Source organism: Oncorhynchus clarkii, chromosome 17 (genome assembly GCF_045791955.1).
Source record: "Oncorhynchus clarkii lewisi isolate Uvic-CL-2024 chromosome 17, UVic_Ocla_1.0, whole genome shotgun sequence".
NCBI lineage: Eukaryota > Metazoa > Chordata > Actinopteri > Salmoniformes > Salmonidae > Oncorhynchus > Oncorhynchus clarkii.
In genome coordinates this window covers 24,620,577-24,640,913 of record NC_092163.1, presented here as the reverse complement: position 1 = coordinate 24,640,913, position 20,337 = coordinate 24,620,577, and the positions used below count along the sequence as shown (strand labels likewise).

Genomic DNA, 20,337 nt, shown 5'->3' with positions numbered 1-20,337 from the left:
CCCAACCCAAACTCGAGTGACGCGATCTGCGAATATAATAGTGCTGCGTTCATAACCAAGAGGGAAGGTGGTAATCATCAGTTGTGAAGCGGTAAATAGGAGTTGTGTGCGTTCACATGCGTTCAACTCGTTTAGAAACGCTAATTGGCTAATGGCACACAAGCTGCGTCAACCATAATTTAAAACTAGAGCTATCATGCACATTGGACTACAAAAAATATATGAACAGATTCGTTTTTATGAATACTATTTTGTTGTTGCATGTAACTGCCGAAAATGCTATTATAGTGGCCCGGTCTTATTAAACTATCCGTAACATTGTAAAGTTACAGTCCAATGAGTATGATATGTTACGTTTGGTATATATGGTTATGTAAGACTTTTTGGGCGACCAAATTCAACATTTTCACGTGGCAAATACTGTGAAATGTTTACTTACAAGCCCTTAACTCTTATTTTTCTTAAAACTGCATTGTTGGTAAAGAAAATATTTACTAAATATATATTTTAAAGTAACACAATAAAATAACAATAACGAGGCGATATATACAGCGGGTACCGATACCGAGTCAATGTGCGGGGTGACTATGCATAGATAATAAACAGCGAGTAGCAGCAGCGTAAAAATAAAAAGGGGTGTCAATGCAAATAGTCTCGGTAGCCATTTGATTAGCTGTTAAGGAGTCTTATGGCTTGGGAGTAGAAGCTTCCAAAGAGCCTTTTGGACCTAGACTTGGCGCTCCGGTACCGCTAGCCGTGTGGTAGCAGAGAGAACAGTCTATGACTAGGGGGGCTGGAGTCATTGGCAATTATTAGGGCCTTCTTCTGACACCGCCTGGTATAAAGGTCCTGGATGGCAGGAAGCTTGGCCCCAGTGATGTACTGGTTCGTACGCACTACCCTCTGTAGCACCTAGCGGTCTGATGCCAAGCAGTTGGCATAACAAACTGTGATGCAACCATATTCTTGATGGTGCAGATGTAAAACTTTTTGAGAATCTGAGGACCCATGCCAGATCTTTTCAGTCTCCTGAGGGGGAATAGGCATTGTCATGCCCTCTTCATGACTGTCTTGGTGTGTTTGGACCATGATAGTTTGTTGGTGATGTGGACACCAAGTAACTTGAAGCTCTCGACCTTGCTCCTCTACAGCCCAATCGATGAGAATGGGGGCGTGCTCGGCCTTCCTTTTCCTGTAGTCCACAGTCATCTCCTTTGTCTTGATCACATTGAAGAGATTGTTGTCCTGGCACCACACTGCCAGGTCTCTGACCTCCTCCTTCCTTAAAGGCTATCTAATAGTTGTTGGTGATCAGGCCTACCACCGTTGTGTTGTCAGAAAACGTAATGATGGTGCTCGTGTCGTGCTTGGCTATGCAGTCGTGGGTGAACAGGGAGTACAGGAGGGGACTAAGCACGCACTCCCGAGGGGCCCCTGTGTTGAGGATCAGCATGGCAGATGTGTTGTTGCCTACCCTTACCACCTGGGACGTCCCGTCAGAAAGTCCAGGATCCAATTGCAGTGGGAGGTGTTTAGTCTCAGGGTCATTAGCTTAGTGATGAGCTTTGAGGGCACTATGGTGTTGAATGCTGAGCTGTAGTCAATGAACAGAATTTTCACATAGGCGTTCCTTTTTTTCAAGTGGGAAAGGGCAGTGTGGAGTGCAGTAGAGATTGCGTCATCTGTGGATCTGTTGGGGCGGTATGCAAATTGGAGTGGGTCTAGGGTTTCTGTGATGATGGCATTGATGTGAGCCATGACCAGCCTTTCAAAGTGCAACAGGTTGGTAGTCATTTGGTCAGGTTACCTTGGTGTTCTTGGGCACAGGGACTATGGTGGTCTGCTTGAAACATGTAGGTGTTACAGACTGGGTCAGGGACAGGTTGAAAATGTCAGTGATTGCATTTTTGGTCAACACATGCTCTGAGTACACATGCTCTGAGTACACATCCACGTAATATGAGTTATAGATATGTCATTCTCATTGAAAGCAAGTCTAAGTAGAGGTAGATCGGTTTTAAGTGCACTATTTCGATGCTTCCCGTTCATAATTTTTTGTATCATTTACTTTCAGTTTTTATACACCAGCTTCAAAAAGCTGAAATACTATATTTGGGGGTTTTGAAAATATATTTCACAGTGGTTTAGATGTTAAATGATTCTCTACATTGCTTGTTTTGTCACAAACTGAAATTAGAAGAACTATTAGAATATTAGCATCCAGGTAAAGGCGGAGCGATTTCTGCATATTGCACCTTTAAGGCAAAAACTAAAGTAGGCGTACTAGCTACTTAGCATGTTAGCTAACCCTTTAACCTTACTCGTAACCTTTTAACCTCTAGCCTAGCTAACGTTAGCCACCTAGCTAGCTAATGTTAGCTAGGTGGCCGGTGTGGCTAATGCTAAGGTTATCAACAACAAATCAGAATTCGTAACATATATGTTTTGTGAAACGTAACATATCATATGAATTGTAATTTGTAATATATCATACGAAATGGATGATGGACATCCACAAATTAATAGATTACATACTAAACGTAACACTTAATAATTGGAATGTACCGGATTTACATTTACTATGTTACGTCTACCCCTGAGTGCAGGTTGGTTATAGAGGTCCTTTTCCTTTGTCAACAACATCAGAGTTGAGCATGTTCATTTTTTTTTTTTTTTAACTAGGCATGTGATAGAAGTGGGTGCTTATGCCGCGTTCAAATGCTAGTCGGAACTAGAAAACACGAACATTTCCGAGTTGCTAATTCGATGAAAGCAGCATATGTATAACTACAACCAGTTAGCAAATCGTAAATTTCAGCGTTTCCTAGTTCCGACTAGAATATGAGAGGCATAAGCATCCACCCACCCATTGTCGATGATAAACGAGTTTCCCAGTAATTACCAGTTGGAGGGCCGTTCAAATGGATTCATCCAATCATATGTTAAATACCAATTTCCCACAAAATTGTGACCGCAGCTTAATCCCACCTGGCAACAATAAACTCCTCCTTGTTTCACCGTGCTGGGATGTGGCTTCTACCACCCCCCTGACAGCATGTTGAAAAGAGGGATGTCCACAGTAGCATCGAAATCCAGGTACAATGTAATGTAGTTTAGGGAAGTTCAATCAAAAAGGCTGGTCTGAATGCTTGCTTTAACTTAATACAGTTAGCACAATATAATTTACTTTGTTTCCTATTATACATGCATAGTGGGAATGTATATGTTAGAGGTTACAAACGTTATCAGCATAGAGCCCCACAGTGGTGTCATAATACCCACAAAAGCTAGAGGTGAAACAGGGAAATGGTTCCACCATTGATTTTTTTCCATAGGGGATTTTAGAGAAACTTAAAATAAGTGCTGTGTTTCGTGTAGGCTTACCCTGGCGTGTCGTTTTGATAACCATGGAAATCTCTCAGACAAGGTGATTTTTATGGATATGACTCACGCTGTGGTACTCTATAGTGTCATATCTCTCCTGTCGCTTAATGTCATGCGGCATTCGTGTGCTAGTTGGAACTAGGAAACTCTGAAATGGTTGGACTGGTTGGACACGGCACGTATATACAGTACCAGTCAAAAGTTTGGACACACCTACTCATTCCATGGGTTCTCTTTATTTTTACTATTTTCTACATTGTAGAATAAAAGTGAACATCAAAACTATGAAATAACACATATGGAATCATGTAGTAAACAAAACAAAAAGTTAAAAATCAACATATTTTATATTTGAGGTTCTTCAAAGTAGCCACCCTTTGCCTTGATAACAAGCTTACCCATGTTCTCTTACTTGCTGTCATCCACATCGTCTCGATAATTTACAGTACACTGAACAAAAATATAAAACGCAACAACTTCAAAGATTTGAGTTCAAATCAAATTTTATTTGTCACACGCACTGAATACAATAGGTGTAGGTAGGCCTTTACAGTGAAATGCATTTGTAATGTAGTGAAGCCATCTCTATAGCAAAGCAAAGGTCTCTCATAATCATGTGAAACGTCAATTGCTATGGAAATGCTGTATAATGATGCAACTATGCTGGTGATACGATATAGATTACAATTATTATCCTGAATATTAAGGCTATACTCACTTCATGTTACACACATACACTCAGCCACAGAAATTGGCTGGGTTATTATTTATTCAGACATTACACATTATATATTCTTACTCTTATCCAGAATTCATACACACTCTCACATCCAATATCACAACTACTACACACATAATATCTTGACTTAATTTTCTAACATCTGTGGCATTGGCTCACAGGCAAGGGAATAAAAAATATATATATAGCTAGAACCTGTTTCTTGAACTCTAAACATCTGACATTTGAAATATCATACCTCTAATGGCAGTAACTTTACAAGCACTAATTATGGTAAATGTAGACTGAGAATAGTATCTAGTTATGGTAAGGTGTGAAATAAGTATAGCCAGTTATAATTGTAAAGGCTTAGCACATAAGAAAAAAGATCAGTCTTTACGTAGCTAAAAGAAAACGAATATAACATACTGTTTACAGGAAACTCACTCCACATACTTAGATGAAGTTGCGCGGAAAAAGGAACGGGGTGGTGAAAATGTTCTGTCATGGACAAAGGAGCTCAAAAGGTGTGATATTAATTAACAAAAACGTCGATCTGAATGTGCAAATAGTCAGGAATGATTCGCAAGGAAGGTGGATCCTTTTGAAAATTAAAGTGGATGAAAAATAGATTTGGCTCATTAATCTATATGGTCCAAATCAGGATGATCTATAATTCTTTGAAAATATTTACACCAAATCATTATGGTGGCAGACTCAATGGACCGTAAAGGAAATCACTGTACTAACTATCATCACCGTGCCCTCAAGGATATCACAAATATTATGGACACATTAGAAAGAGGGGATATTTGGAAACTAAGAAACCCTTACTTACCTAATGAGATACACATGGAGGAGACTTAATCAAGCTAGTCATCTTGACTACGTTCTTGTCTCTTTCGAATTTTGCATCAAACGTTAAATTAGTATTGATAGGAGAGAGAATCGGATCATCATCTAATTGGCCTTCACATAACTCTTACAGAATTTCCACGTGGACGGGGATATTGGAAATTTAATCAAAGTCTACTGGAGGACAATATGTTCTTAACTAAGATAAAATCATTTCTAACTGAATTTTTCCCAGTACAGTAGAGATTCAGCAAATCCACTTATTGTTTGGGATACCTTTAAAATGTACCTTCAGGAGGTCATTCCATTCAATATTCATCAATAATAAAAAAGCAGTTTCTGTCTAAAGAGACGAGACTAACAAGGGAAATACATTAACTAATAGTACAGGTACTGTAGATAGCAATAGAAATGATACCACAGCAAATTTAACAGGTGTAAATATTTGTATGAACATAACAAGATTCAACAACTGATACAAACTGGACAAATTCCACAGACATGTGACTAACAGAAATTGAATAATGTGTCCCTGAACAAAGGGGGAGGGGTGGGGGGAATAAAAAGTAAGTCTATCTGCTGTGGCCACCAGTTGCATTAAGTACTGCCGTACATCTCCTCATCATGGACTGCACCAGATTTGCCAGTTATTGCTCTGAGAGGTTACCCCACTCTTCCACCAAGGCACCTGCAAGTTCCCGGACATTTCTGGGGGGGGGGGGAAATAGCCCTAGCCCTCACCTTCCGATCCAACAGGTCCCAGACGTGCTCAATGGGATTGAGATCCAGGCTCTTCGCCGCTGGCCATGGCAGAACAATGACATTCCTGTCTTGCAGGAAATCACGCACAGAACGAGGAGTATGGCGGGTAGCATTGTCATGCTGGAGGGTCACGTCAGGATGAGCCTGCAGGAAGGGTACCACATGAGGGAGAAGGATGTCTTCCCTGTAACACACAGCGTTGAGATTGCCTGCAATGACAACCGGCTCAGTCCGATGATGCTGTGACACACCGCCCCAGACCATGATGGACCCTCCACCTCCAAAATTGATTCCACTCCAGAGTACAGGCCTCGGTGTAGCGCTAATTTCTTTGACGAAAAACTGCGACTCGTCAGTGAGCACTTTTTGCCAGTCTTGTCTGTTCCTGCGACGGCAGGTTTGTGCCCATACGCAACGTTGTTGCCGGTTATGTCTGGTGAGCACCTGCCTACAACAGGCCTACAATCCCTCAGTCCAGCCTGTCTCAGCCTATTGCGGACAGTCTGAGCACTGATGGAGTGATTGTGTGTTCCTGGTGTAACTCGGACAGTTGTTGTTGCCATCCTGTACCTGTCCCGCAGGTGTGATATTCGGATGTACCGATCCTGTGCAGGTGGTGTTAAACGTGGTCTGCCACTGCGAGGACAATCAGCTGTCCGTCCTGTCTCCCTGTAGCGCCGTCTTAGGCGTCTCACAGTACGGACATTGCAATTTATTGTCCTGGCCACATCTGCAGTACTCATGCCTCCTTGCAGCATGCCTAAGGCACGTTCACGTAGATGAGTAGGGACCCTGGGCATCTTTCCTTTGGTGTTTTTTAGAGTCAGAAAGGCCTCTTAATATCCTAAGTTTTCATAACTGTGACCTTAATTGTCTACCATCTGTAAGCTGTTAGTGTCTTAACGACCGTTGCACAGGTGCATGTTCATTAATTGATTATGGTTTTGAACAAGCATGGGAACGTGTTTAAACCCTTTACAATGAAGATCTGTGAAGTTATTTGGATTTTTACAAATTATCTTTGAAAGACAGTGTCCTGAAAAAGGAACTTTTATTTTTTTGTTGAGTTATATACACATACCATGGGGCAAAAAAGTATTTAGTCAGCTACCAATTGTGCAAGTTCTCCCACTTAAAAATATGAGAGAGGCCTGTAATTTATCATAGGTACACAAAAAAAATCCAGAAAATCACATTGTAGGATTTTTAATGAATTTAATTATGGTGGAAAATAAGTATTTGGTCACCTACAAACAAGCAAGAATTCTGGCTCTCACAGACCTGTAACTTCTTCTTTAAGAAGCTCCTCTGTCCTCCACTCGTTACCTGTATTAATGGCACCTGTTTGAACTGTCCACAACCTCAAACAGTCACACTCCAAACTCAACTAGGGCCAAGACCAAAGAGCCGTCAAAGGACACCAGAAACAAAATTGTAGACCTGCACCAGGCTGGGAAGACTGAATCTGCAATAGGTAAGCAGCTTGGTTTGAAGAAATCAACTGTGGGAGCAATTATTAGGAAATGGAAGACATACAAGACCACTGATAATCTCCCTCGATCTGGGGCTCCACGCAAGATCTCACCCCGTGGGGTCAAAATGATCACAAGAACGGTGAGCAAAAATCCCAGAACCACATGGGGGGACCTAGTGAATGACCTGCAGAGAGCTGGGACCAAAGTAACAAAGCCTACCATCAGTAACACACTACGCCGCCAGGGACTCAAATCCTGCAGTGCCAGACGTGTCCCCCTGCTTAAGCCAGTACATGTCCAGGCCCGTCTGAAGTTGGCTAGAGAGCATTTGGATGATCCAGGAGACGATTGGGAGAATGTCATATGGTCAGATGAAACCAAAATAGAACTTTTTGGTAAAAACTCAACTCGTTGTGTTTGGCGGACAAAGAATGCTGAGTTGCATCCAAAGAACACCATACCTACTGTGAAGCATGGGGGTGGAAACATCATGCTTTGGGGCTGTTTTTCTGCAAAGGAACCAGGACGACTGATCCGTGTAAATGGAAGAATGAATGGGGCCATGTATCGTGAGATTTTGAGTGAAAACCTTCTTCCATCAGCAAGGGCATTGAAGATGAAACGTTGCTGGGTCTTTCAGCATGACAATGATCCCAAACACACCGCCCGGGCAACGAAGGAGTGGCTTCGTAAGAAGCATTTCAAGGTCCTGGAGTAGCCTAGCCAGTCTCCAGATCTCAACCCCATAGAAAATCTTTGGAGGGAGTCGAAAGTCCGTGTTGCCCAGCAACAGCCCCAAAACATCACTGCTCTAGAGGAGATCTGCATGGAGGAATGGGCCAAAATACCAGCAACAGTGTGTGAAACCCTTGTGAAGACTTACAGAAAACATTTGACCTCTGTTATATACCCTTTGTTGGCAATGACAAAGTATTGAGATAAACTTTTGTTATTGACCAAATACTTATTTTCCACCATCATTTGCAAATAAATTCATTAAAAATCCTACAATGTGATTTTCTGGATTTTTTTCTCATCGTGTCTGTCATAGTTGAAGTGTACCTATGATGAAAATTACAGGCCTCTCATCTTTTTGACTAAATACTTTTTTGCCCCACTGTATATACAAACACACACACGCAAAGCTCTTATTAGCTTGTTTTAACTATTCCTATAGAAATGGTAGTCTGTCAGGTACTCAGCAGGAAGGTCTGATTTCACTATTATTAAAACAAGACCCAGGTGGCAAAAATAAAGATCCAGTCCATCTATAGAAACTGGAGGCCTCTTACACGTCAATGTTGTGATGCAAAAATACTAGCGAAATGTATAGCACTCAGAATTGAAAAAGGTTTTACCAGGTATTGTTCATGCTGATCAGGCAGTTTTTTTTTTTTACATTGACAATACATTGGAGATAATATACAACAACTACTAGAAATAATAGAACATGAAACATCTAAGAAGCCAGGCAAGGTATTTATAGATTTTGAAAAGGCCTTTGATAAAGTAAGACTGGATTGTATTTATAAATGCCTGGATTTTTAAAATTCAGATGAGTCTCTTGTAAGATGGGTAAAAGTAGTATATAGCAACTCTAGGTGTAAAATAGTAAATAGTAGCTACTTCTCAAAGTTTGGAATTGTCAAGAGGAGTTAAATTAGGGTGTCCGCTGTCACCATATGTATTCGTTATGGCCATTTAAAATGCTAGCTATTAAAATCAGATCAAATAACAGAGGATTAGAAATAAGAATTAAAAACAAAAGAGGCCATGTATGTCGATGACTCAAGTTTTATATTAAGTCCGCAAGCTAGATCCCGGCAATGACTCATTGAAGATCTAGATAAGTTTTAGTCCAGAAAAGTTAAGTGTACAATAAATTCAAATCATTTGAGCAAAAAATATTTTGCTTTATCGGAGATGCTAAACCAGGCAAGATAAAGCGTGCCTATCTATATAATAAATATGAACTGGGTGGGTTGAGATGATTAAATATAAAAGCACTAAACCAGAATCTAAAAGCTTCACTTACAAGTTTTACTTTAACCCTAAATAGTTCAAGTAGATTACTATGAAAAGCTTATCCAGTTTAAAAAAGGCCTTTTGTGCAGATTGCCATGTCTCATTTTTGATTAATTGAAAATGTCATCCTTTCAAAGTGTGTCTCTGTTTCAAACAAGCATTGCAAAGCTGAAAAGATAGTTGTTCTCACAACAAATATTATGGCTGAACTCAATTGTTTTGGTTGATAAAATACCTGTATTTATGGAAAAGGTTATTTTATTTTTAAATTATATTGAAAATTGGAATAGTAGAGTAATGTCTTTCATGGAGTTTTTAGAACTGTATGGGAAGGTCTGCTCAATCCAAGATTACAACCAATTGATTACAGCATTTCCCCCAAAAAATTGAGGCGGCAGGTGGCAGGGGAGGAGGTAGGGAAATGGTCTGTCTGCTCAATATAAATCATCAAAACTGTCAGAGGAATAAAAATATCATAAATAGGAAAGTATACCAGTTTCATTTGGGGACCAGGATTTTGACAGCAAAATGTATACATATTTATACATACAGCAAAATAGCTGGGAAGAGATTTTTGATGTACCGACTTCATGGTACGAGTTGATACATAAAACTACAAGATTAGACACGTCATGCTTTTCAGTTACAATTATTATATAAATTCTTGCCAACAACAAAATGTTGAATATTTGGGGCATACAATCATCGCAGCACCGCAGAGGATACAGAATCAATAGACCATTTGTTTTGGTATTATCCTCAAGTAGCCCGTTTCTGGTCTCAGGAATGGCCGAAAAAGCATAACAATCTAAAATTGGCCCTAGAAATATAATTGTTGGGAGATCTGGAGAGACCGGGTCAGTCAATTACTAATACTCTTAGTAAAAGTATTTATCTTCAACGCGCAATCTGTGGATTTTATTTGATTACATAGATTCAAATTGTATGTTAAACATCACAGCATAGTTGAAAGACATATGACACGTAGAAATCAGAAGAGGTTGGCCAGCAGAGATAGGTGGGACGGAATGACGGTCAAAGATTAAAATTTAAAATGAAAAAAAATGGATGTTTGAATGACAGTGAGGGGCAACGTTGTTACATGTAATGCCTGGTTGCCTGAGGCTGATGCCACGCAGGTTTTGTACGCATGTACACATGCATATACACACACTTGGATTCAAACCCACACACACATGTAAATAAGGGGGGGGGGTTCAGATGGTTGAGGAGCAGCTCTCGGGTGAACTGTGGGGGATCTTGGAGGGCTGGTGGCCTGGCAGTTGGGAGCCTGGGCCAGTGGCTGATAGGTCGCTGGTTCGGGTCCCAGTTTTTGAACTTGAGCAGAGCCTTGACTGCTTCTGTGGTTCGCTCTGGATGGGAGTCCGTTAGATGACTGAATGTAATGTAAAATGTTGAGCGGGTTCACTGCTAGTAGATTATATGTTTTTGGTTTTAATTATATAATAAAAAGTCAAACAAAATGTCTAGTGTCAACCTTTCTTTTGCAGGAAGTGCACAGAGATACATCCAAATCTTTAGGTAATTAATTAAATGCTTATATCGATCTGACAACATTCATTGTTACTCATTGTCACATTCTTTAACAGTCTGCATGCAAAGCATAGGCCTAGTGATTATATTATAGCTCATCGTAATATAACACTGTCGGTGTGTTACATGAATAAATTCTTCAATACAACTTCAAATCACAACAATTATATTTCCATGTTGAGTGCAAAAGCCTAAAACTAACCAGATGGATAATTACACTTGAACTTGGATCTTCCGTTTCTACATTTCCTGACACTCCATTGCCGGCAAGCATGGATCAGTATTGTATAGCAATCAGTAAAACATGTATCCTGAAGTCTGCAGGCATAGCCATTCAGATTTTACATTCTAATGTTAGCCTACATGCATAATTGTAGCCTACTTTGCAATAGCACTGCCATTTTATTAAAGGGTTCTTCGGTGATGAACGAAAAGTTTCACCCATGCTTTATAAACTCAGTAGGCCGAACTCGTCACTCCAGGTATTTCATTCATTCTCATAAACAAAACTGCACTGCAACGCAAACGCAGCGTTTCATTGGGAATTAATGTAATTCTGGTGTACCAAATTGCAATTACACTGTCGGTGTGTTCAACGCGTAATGGTTATTCTCCTCCCAGTAGCAACTGGAATATATAAATTCTGATTTGTGGTTTTCAAGTTATGGTTGCCTGTAGCCCATGAATGATAATTTCACAGTTTGTGTGGTCATTCCAACAATTTTGTTCATGGTTACAGGTGGTTTCGAATGTCTAATTATTCATTTTGTTAGACAGTTTACCCTCGAGTCCGGGTTTTACTACGGATTCTTCTCATCAGTGTGCTACTTTTAGACGATTATCAGGTTTAGTAGTTTGCAGGCCTTTGCCCTACCATACTGAGAAACGGTAAATCTATTGCGGGGCAAGTTATTTCAATTTATGCTCCTTTGTGCCTCGCAAATAAAAGGCTACAACAGTTGCTACCAACAGGTCGATCGTGATCTCCAAGCATTTCTGTAAAAAAACAAAAAAACAACGATAAAGCCCAAGACAGTACAGTTTGGTTTAAAAACTCTGATAAAGCCTTGCGATCCTATTTATTTTATTTGTTTTGCGCCGTTAGCGGTAGGTGCACTTGATTCAGCAGCCCTAGTGCCGGGAAGGAAAAGTAGGCTACAATTATGCATGTAGGCCAACATTATAATGTAATCAAGTTCACTATGCCTACAGACTTTAGGATACATGTACTTGTTATTACTCATATTCAACATTTATTTAACTCTCAAGCACTCTTAACAGGTTCTGCTGCACTATCATTATAGCTTGCAAAATTGTTTTGCAAGTTCCATTTCTTTCTGAGAAAGAGGCATACATAGTTAAAAATCTTGAATTTAAGGGGATACGGGTCATTTTAGGTAGTTGGTACTTAACCTTTAAATAATATATCTAGTAAATAAGGGAAATATCACTTCTATGTGAAGGGTACAATTAAATTAGTTAAAACAGCTGTATGACCATTTGCCACAACAGATGGTCTACAAAGTGGTGTAGACATAGTGTGGTAGAAAAACATGTCTACCCATGTAAAAACAGATCTAGGAAGTATCACATCAAATTGCTTCCAGTCACCAAAAAAAAAATATATTTCACACATACAAAAATCTATCCGCCCCATTATCCTGCAATTGCTGCGATTCTCCTCTCCCCCCCCCCCCCTAAACTTTAGATTTCCTAAATGGATGATTATGGTTAAACAGTTTCCAGTAGAGTAAAACTTGTTGGTGAAAATAAATCTTAAAAGGCTTTACAATTCTGAAAAGTGAAGTCTCAGCGCAAAACAAAATCTATACCTTAAAACATAATCTGAATTCAAAAGGTTAAATTCTGGACTGTCGCCTCATTCATCTTAAATACAAAATGCTGGAATATAGAGCAAAAAATGTCAATCTTAGCCTCAGTGTCAAAATACATAGTCCATATAGAAATGGTGAGGACTGTATATCTTGGCAAGCTCTCCGTTTGCGTATAAGACCAAAACAATGTCGCTGGTAGGAAGTAAAACTGAAGTGTGTCACTGCCTTGACTCAGTGAGCTTATTTGACATCTCTTTCTGTCCATTGAAGGTTTTCAATTACTTTTCAAGGAACTATCAGTGTGCTGACAGACATGATCTCACGCAAAGATCGTAAGCAGTTGTTTGTGTACTTTTCCAATGTACCAGCCTCCTAGAGAGAGAAAAAGAGAGCGAGTGATAGAGAAAAGTAAGCCAAGTATCAACAACAGGTTGAGTTATGAGTACAACTTAGCTATTTAGCGAATATTAAAATGTTACGTAATTATGTTACGGGGGAAAAAAAGCAAACCTGGCACAGTCGGGGCAGCATTGATGAAAGGTAATTGAACCCCATTGGCTCCTGGCTATACCATATTCTGTCACTGGTGATGACCATCTTCTTAGGATGGAGGTAGAGGGCGGTGGCATCTGATGGGATCTTGCTCAGATACTTCTCCAAGGAGGCGACTGGACAGAGGTGACTACCAGGGTTCTGAAACATGATTCCACAGCGATTCTGCCAGTTCTGCTCTTCTGCATCTTTCTGGTTCTGTCTTTCCTCGCTGGAAGTCATCGTTGCATATTTTGCTCCGTTTTCATCGTACTTTATTACAAAAGACTGTGGCGTTAGCCGCCTATTGCCCTCCTTTCCTCTGGGGCCAAAGTGTAACTGGATATCAAACCACACTTTGTTGACTAGCCCTCTTGGTGTGTAGGGGCTTAGCACAGGAGAGTTTTGAAGAATCTCAAGGTCTTGTGCTTTAATCACCTTAGGATGGGTAGTTTTGTCCCTGCCCTCTCGTCTGATTTTCTTTAGTACCCCAATAAATACATTATTAGAGGAGGTAAACTCACTGTCCTTCATCAAGCACCAGGCTCTGCTAAGGGGAGGGAGGTTAATGAATCTGTTCACGCCAGCCCGGATTCCGATATAGCTCGGGATACAATACTCCCCACCTTTACCCCTTCGAACAGAACAGTAAAAATCTCGCAAGAGCACATTCATTTCAGATTTCTCAATGGTTGAAAAATCCACTATCATCTGTTTCTCTGCCAGCCAGTCTTTGAAGCAGTTTATAGCCCACAAAGTTTGCTTGTTGGTTGCTTGTACAATGCTGCTCTTTTCTAGTTGATCTAATACTTCAGTGTCTACCTCTGCATGTCTTGACACCGTGGGCCTATCCGTATCCATGTTCAGACACTCTTCTATGAACAGATCAAATTAATCAAATGTTATGTTCGCAAATTCATCCATGGGATAACTCTGACAATGTTTTGTTAAGGCATCAGCATGCTTCAGTTCGGCTGGTGGCTAGGCGAACTAGAGTGCTCGCATACTCCCTTAAAATGACCTTTGCTTGAAAATCTCATTCATTTTGATGTTTTTGCAGAGATCTTAGTCTCACAATTTTACATTAACTAAGACGTTTGGTGCAGTATTTCTTAATGAAAAGTTTTGCATCAAAATGAGTCGTCTCTCGGTGAATGACTAAAAAAAATACTTTATTGAAGAATCCCTATTGTTGACCAATCACCGAAGGGGCGTAGACTTCAGCTACAAGTTCAAAACAAACAAAAATGTCAAACTTTTCCGAACTGTTTTGACTGGGAAGCATGCGGACGCCTTTACAATGTTGCAGAACGTAGAAAATGCACACAGTGATACCCTTTAGAGTGAAATCAATTACCTTTGTGTTTTTCTAGCTGATCTAATACTTCAGTGTCTACCTCTGCATGTCTTGACACCGTGGGCCTATCCGTATCCATGTTCAGCCACTCTTCTACAAACAGATCAAATAAATAAAATGTTATGTTTGCATATTCATCTATTGGGTAGCCGTTACAATGTTAGTTGCGATGTTACAGAATGTAAATAATGCACAGTGATACCAAATATACTTTTAACTAACACAAGACTCTTCATCTGCGTTAGTTACAATGAGAGTAAATGAAGCACAGTGGGCAGAACAAGCAAGGAGATGGGCAGAGCTAAGCACGAGCTAGCAAGATACTATTAGCACATTTTAGCATGTATTTGCATATTTCTGTTAGGGAAGTGTGTGTGTGCGCGCAATAACTCAATTCGCCCTTGGATTCCTTCTAAACAATGTTTTTGAAACTTTGGCAAAGCATCAAGTCTACAACATTTAGTGCAGGGGAGAGTGGGGTAAGTTGAGCCAAATCGATACTATGAGCCACCCTTGTTTCTAGGAAACCATACCAAAAAAACTAAATTGTCATCCTGTCATGGAGTGTCAGACAGCATCCCCTGAAAAATCTGAATAAAGCAAATATTTTAAATCGAAATTAAAGGTTTTTAAAAAAGTGTGCAGTCATGTGTTAGCAGAGTGATGTAGCCGTCTGCAGCGAGTGCAAAACAAATTCTACGCTCAACATACTGCATGTTCTTCTCACCATATTGGTGGTGAGTGGAAGTTCTAAAAGGATGCTTCAGATTTATACCACCAGTGACGTATCTGATATATTTTGTCTGTGGTGATACTTTTGAGAGTGAAAGTGATGAAGTAGCCTTGAGGTTATTCCATATGAACTTAATCACCTTTTTGTATTGAAATCAAACTTTATATACATGCTCATAGTAGAAATGATGAGGATCTGAATATTGGACCTGAATGACCAACCACAGTGGATAGAGGTGCTCAGTTTTCCCATTTTGGACCCCCTAGTCTATCATGAAATACCCCTATCTCTGTCACTAATAAAGATAATATGTTTGTTTTCAATATCATTTGAAAGCGTAAAACCACAGGACCGTAAAACTATTTAATATTGTTGTAAATGAAAATGTCAATTTTATAATCTACATGTCAAAGCTATATGATAGCAAATTATTGATTACAATCCTTATTTTATGTTTCAGCTCCAGTTATAGTATTAATGGAATAATCCACTCAAATGTTTAGTGGCTTTTTTTCTTCTTCATTGGTGCACCGTTGATACAGTTCCAAATTGTTTTGCATGTCAGCAATCAAGTTGTCAAAATATAGCAAAGTGTGTTGTGCCACATCATCATGATGCATTTTACATCACCACAATACAAAACTGTAGATTTTGATTGTACAGAACCTTAAGCCTAAATAAATTCAAATATATTAGTTATACCTGTGGCTTTTATTCTCTTTTGTGCTTGAGTGGTTGCACTGTCTTCAGCTTCGATTAGATCTCCATCTGTGTGATAAATGGCACACGGGTGAGAACTGCAAATACACAATGTGACACTTCCCCACTCCCCCCCCCCCTTTCCTTAGCCGGGACTAAAAAGCACTTTCATTAGAGATTCCCAAGAGAGCATGCTTTTTAGGCACGGATTACTCTGTCAGGGAAACCGGCTCCTAATGCTTACCTCTCCACATTTTTCGTTTTGGCCTTTGCATTTCTTGGTCCTGGTGCTCAGAGGAGTCAGAGATTTTATCCATTGGTGTAGGGGTTCCCACTGGATTGTTTTGTGTGGAGGGTTTGCCTGGCTGTATTGGTGAGGGGATTTTGGGCTGTATTGGTCTGGGGATTTTGGGCTGTATTGGTCTGGGGATTTTGGGTTGTATTGGTGTGGGGGTTCCGTTCATGCAGATGGATGTGGGGATTCCGTTCAGGCAGATGTATGTGGGGATTCCATCTAGCTTTGTTGGTGTGGAGGGTTTGGCTGGGTCTGTTGGTGTGGGGAGTCCGTCTAGCTCGGCTGGTGCAGGGGTCCCCACTGAATTAATTGGTGAAGGGGTTCCCAATGTTTTGGTTGATGTGGAGTGTTTGCCTGGCTTAGTTAGTGTGATGATTTTGTTCAGGCTGATGGATGTGGGAATTCCGTCTGGCATAGTTGGTGCAGGGGTTCCTGATGGATCAATTGCTGTAGGAGTTCCCACTAGATTGGTTGGTGTAGGGATTCCCACTGGAAAGGCTGGTGTGCAGGATTTGCCTGGCTCTGTTGGTGTGGGGATTAGGTTCAGTTGTAAAGATATGGGGATTCCGTCTCGATTGGTTGGTGCAGGGAATCCCACTGGATTGATAGCTGTAGGGGTTCCCACTGGATTGATAGCTGTAGGGGTTCCCACTGGATTGATAGTTGTAGGGGTTCCCACTGGATTGATAGCTGTAGGGGTTCCCACTGGATTGATAGCTGTAGGGGTTCCCACTGGATTGATAGTTGTAGGGGTTCCCACTGGATTGATAGTTGTAGGGGTTCCCACTGGATTGATAGTTGTAGGGGTTCCCACTGGATTGATAGTTGTAGGGGTTCCCACTGGATTGATTAGTGTGTTGGGTATGCCCGTTTCTGTTGGTATTACGTTCAATTGGATGGAGATGGGTATTCTGTGTAGCTCTGTCGATGCAGAGGTTCCCACTGGATCGACAGTTGTAGGTGTTCCCTCTACCTCGGCTGGTGCGGGGGTCCCATCTGGCTCTGGAGACACTGGGGAGCACTGACATTGGGACTCGGTGCCGAGTGTGACTGCATTGTAAAGAATGATAGTTATTCAAATAATCACTACAATGAGCATCAGAAGCTTTTATTTCCATGTCAAATAAAGAAACATGAGGTACACTACCGAAAAACCCAAAGCTCATCTTCAAGCTTAACTACAGTGAGATGGTTACAAAGACTAAACAAAACATAGAGATCTGGAAAATACTGACTATACATGGGGTTCATTAATGCCATAAAATGGTTTCTCTTCCCAGGTTCCTTTAATCTTTTCTTACCTCTTCATTTTTTTTAAATGTTAAACATTGGACTCCACAATCATGTAATTTGCCTGGTGTAATAAATCCCATCGTATTTGTAAAGCTCACTTACAAAAGCCCAAGGAAAATGTCGGCCTAGGACTACCAATCTTTAAAACATTAATACTGGGCTGATACATTTCCCCAATAAATTGGACACTAATGCCCCCCTGTGGCTAAATATTGAAGTCAAGACCGCAACAAAATCCTCTCTTCCAAGCCATGCATTTTTTTTAAAATATATTTTTTAAAAATAGGCAAGCCAGTTAAGAACAAATTCTTATTTAAAATGCCGGCCTACCCCAGCCAGACACCTCCCTTAACCCGGACGACGCTGGGCCAATTGTGCGCCGCCCTATGGGACTCTCAATCATGGCCAGTTGTGATACAGCCCGGGATTGAACAAAGAATCGAACCAGGGTCTGTAGTGATGCCTCTAGCACTAAGATGAAGTGCCTTAGACCGCTGCGCCACTCGGGAGCAAAGCAGAGTGGTATTTGTGGTATTCAGAAGGTATAGGAGAGGGCCATTGAACCTAACCCAGAACTTGCTCTCGTCAGCGGCTCAGAGACTGTTTTAAAATCATCCTACGGAGAAACAATAGGCTCTGATGTTTGGTATGGTGGCTGCCCCCCCCCCCCCCCCCCCCAAAAAAAAAAACGCAAGTCACCCACACCCCCTTGCTTCCAGAGATGGCTACAGATTTCTCAATAAACATATGTAAATTGTAAAGTATTTTGTCTGTAATGTCTTTTTTGTTATGTGTCGGATCCCAGTAAGACTAGCTGTGGCCATTGGTGTCGGCTAATGGGGGGATCCTAATAAATCCAATCAAGATTTAGTTTCCGGATAGAGGTATGAATGGTTATTGTTGTTGTAACTGTCATAGTTGTCACTTACAGAAAATATTCACAGATTTCTAACATTATATCATCATATTGCATAGCTCAGATACACATGAAAACATGAAATGACCCCAGGAATTGATAAAACAGCACTCAAAGATGCACAAATACAAAATAACATTCAACATGGGTGAATCTTTCCTTGATGCAATATTCTACTTTGTCTGGCAGCGGAGTTTGAGTAATAAATTGTAAAAAAAAAATCATTCTAAAATATAATATTTAAAAAAGAAAAACATGGAACATGAGGTACACTTACCATTCAGAAGACCTAAATAAATGTTTCTCAATGTTTCAATAGAGCCCGTTTCTTTTATGACTTGGGGGTGAGGGCAAAAGGAATCCATATCGATATGTTTTGTTCCCTGTCTCCTTTTTCCAAGCAGGAGAAGGGGAACAAATCCTAGAGTGTGTAGTTTGTAGAGCTGAAACACAGAATCAGACATTCAGATTTAAAGTAGTAGCTAGCCTAGAATTGAAAAATTATCATTATTATTATTGTTTAACATTGTTATATGGGGAGGGGGAACACTTACCAATACTTTTGTGGAAGTCAATATCTGAGAGCTATTATTATAGTGGGCGCAATCATTGTGTCCCCATTCGTAATCATACTTCTTCATTGCTTGTAACAACTTCTTCTCTTTTGGGTGGTTAAAGAAACAACTGTTGCAGGTCTTACTAAACACAGTGGTTTGTGTCTGACACTGTATACACAGTGAGACTGACATTTCATCCCTTTTAAAATCTGAAGAGAGAAATGATAAGCAGTTTAGTCATGCCAACTACCACAATTAGCTAGATAGTTAGCCATCTAGCTAACAAGCCATGTAAATACTGTAAAAGGCAACACAGTAACTGGGCAGGGGGTTCTAACTTCAGTCCAGGGGAACGTCAGCTAACTGACAAATATAAAACTACAAATTAGATAACTGGGCAGAACACTGTGATCCAACTGAACCAGGCAAAGGTACACATCACATAGGATATCCTAATAAACGGCAATGGAATTTTTTTTTAAACAAACGAAAAATGAAGAAGACTGCTAGCAGCCAGCAACATTTGGGATCTATTCAGCAGTCATAACTGAAAAAAAAAACATTTTGCAACGGGAAACGTTTTGCAACAAAAACTAGAGTTTCTATTGGACGAATTCAGGTAGGCCCCTCCTGTTTGGTTCCTAGTGAAAACATTCCATGCTTTTGTAGCATAGCAACAAGGTCTTTGTTTTGAACAGTTCTAGGTCTAGCAAACGCGCTCTCCAGTGGGCAGATTAATAAAATAAAAAATAATCTTCGTTTTTTTAAATTGTTATCTTTAAGGTAGATGTTGTTCACATTTCATAGTAGTACACATACGACCGTGCAATATGATGAATATAGTCACAGGTAAATGGGTGGCCCGACGCCATTTTCCTGTGACTATATTATTGATATAGCACGGCCTGTCTTAACGTTACTGTTCTTCTAAAACCCTTTAGAACATGTATAAAACGCAACATTATCAATATTTCTTACCGTCTCGAAATGAAAATAGAGTTCGTTACTAGCTCAGAGATCTCGGAGTTGACTTTGCCCCTCTACTGTTCTTGCTGAGATGATTCGAATTTTCTAAACGTTTACTGCCTGCTGCTGGTAGTAATAAAACAATGACTTCCGGTTTTGTGCCTTCAAAATAAAAGCGCTGCTTTGAATAAAAGTTTAAATTATATTTTAATTAGTGACCGCTGTCTGAAATTGTTCAAATTCAATACGTTTTCTTCATTGGCCATTTTAACAAGCTACTGCTACAGGGCTACACAGTAAGTGAGCACGGTTACATGCACACCATAATATGTGCATGTGACTGTGGATAGTCAGATTAATATAGGGTAATATAGAGTAATAT

At 40.2% G+C, this 20,337-nt stretch overlaps 1 protein-coding gene across 1 annotated transcript; it reads right to left on the bottom strand.

The window, feature by feature from the left end:
• Positions 1-10,109: 10,109 nt before the first annotated feature.
• Positions 10,110-20,061, bottom strand: LOC139370587 (uncharacterized). Its single transcript, XM_071110172.1, has 8 exons — positions 19,968-20,061; positions 18,987-19,198; positions 18,710-18,875; positions 16,173-17,273; positions 15,932-15,997; positions 14,497-14,589; positions 13,119-14,014; positions 10,110-12,980 (listed from the first exon to the last, which is right to left on the bottom strand). The coding sequence occupies exons 2-8, from the start codon at positions 19,179-19,181 to the stop codon at positions 12,894-12,896; spliced, it is 2,604 nt and encodes an 867-aa protein (XP_070966273.1). The 5' UTR covers positions 19,182-19,198; positions 19,968-20,061; the 3' UTR covers positions 10,110-12,893.
• Between the last annotated feature and the right edge of the window lie 276 nt (positions 20,062-20,337).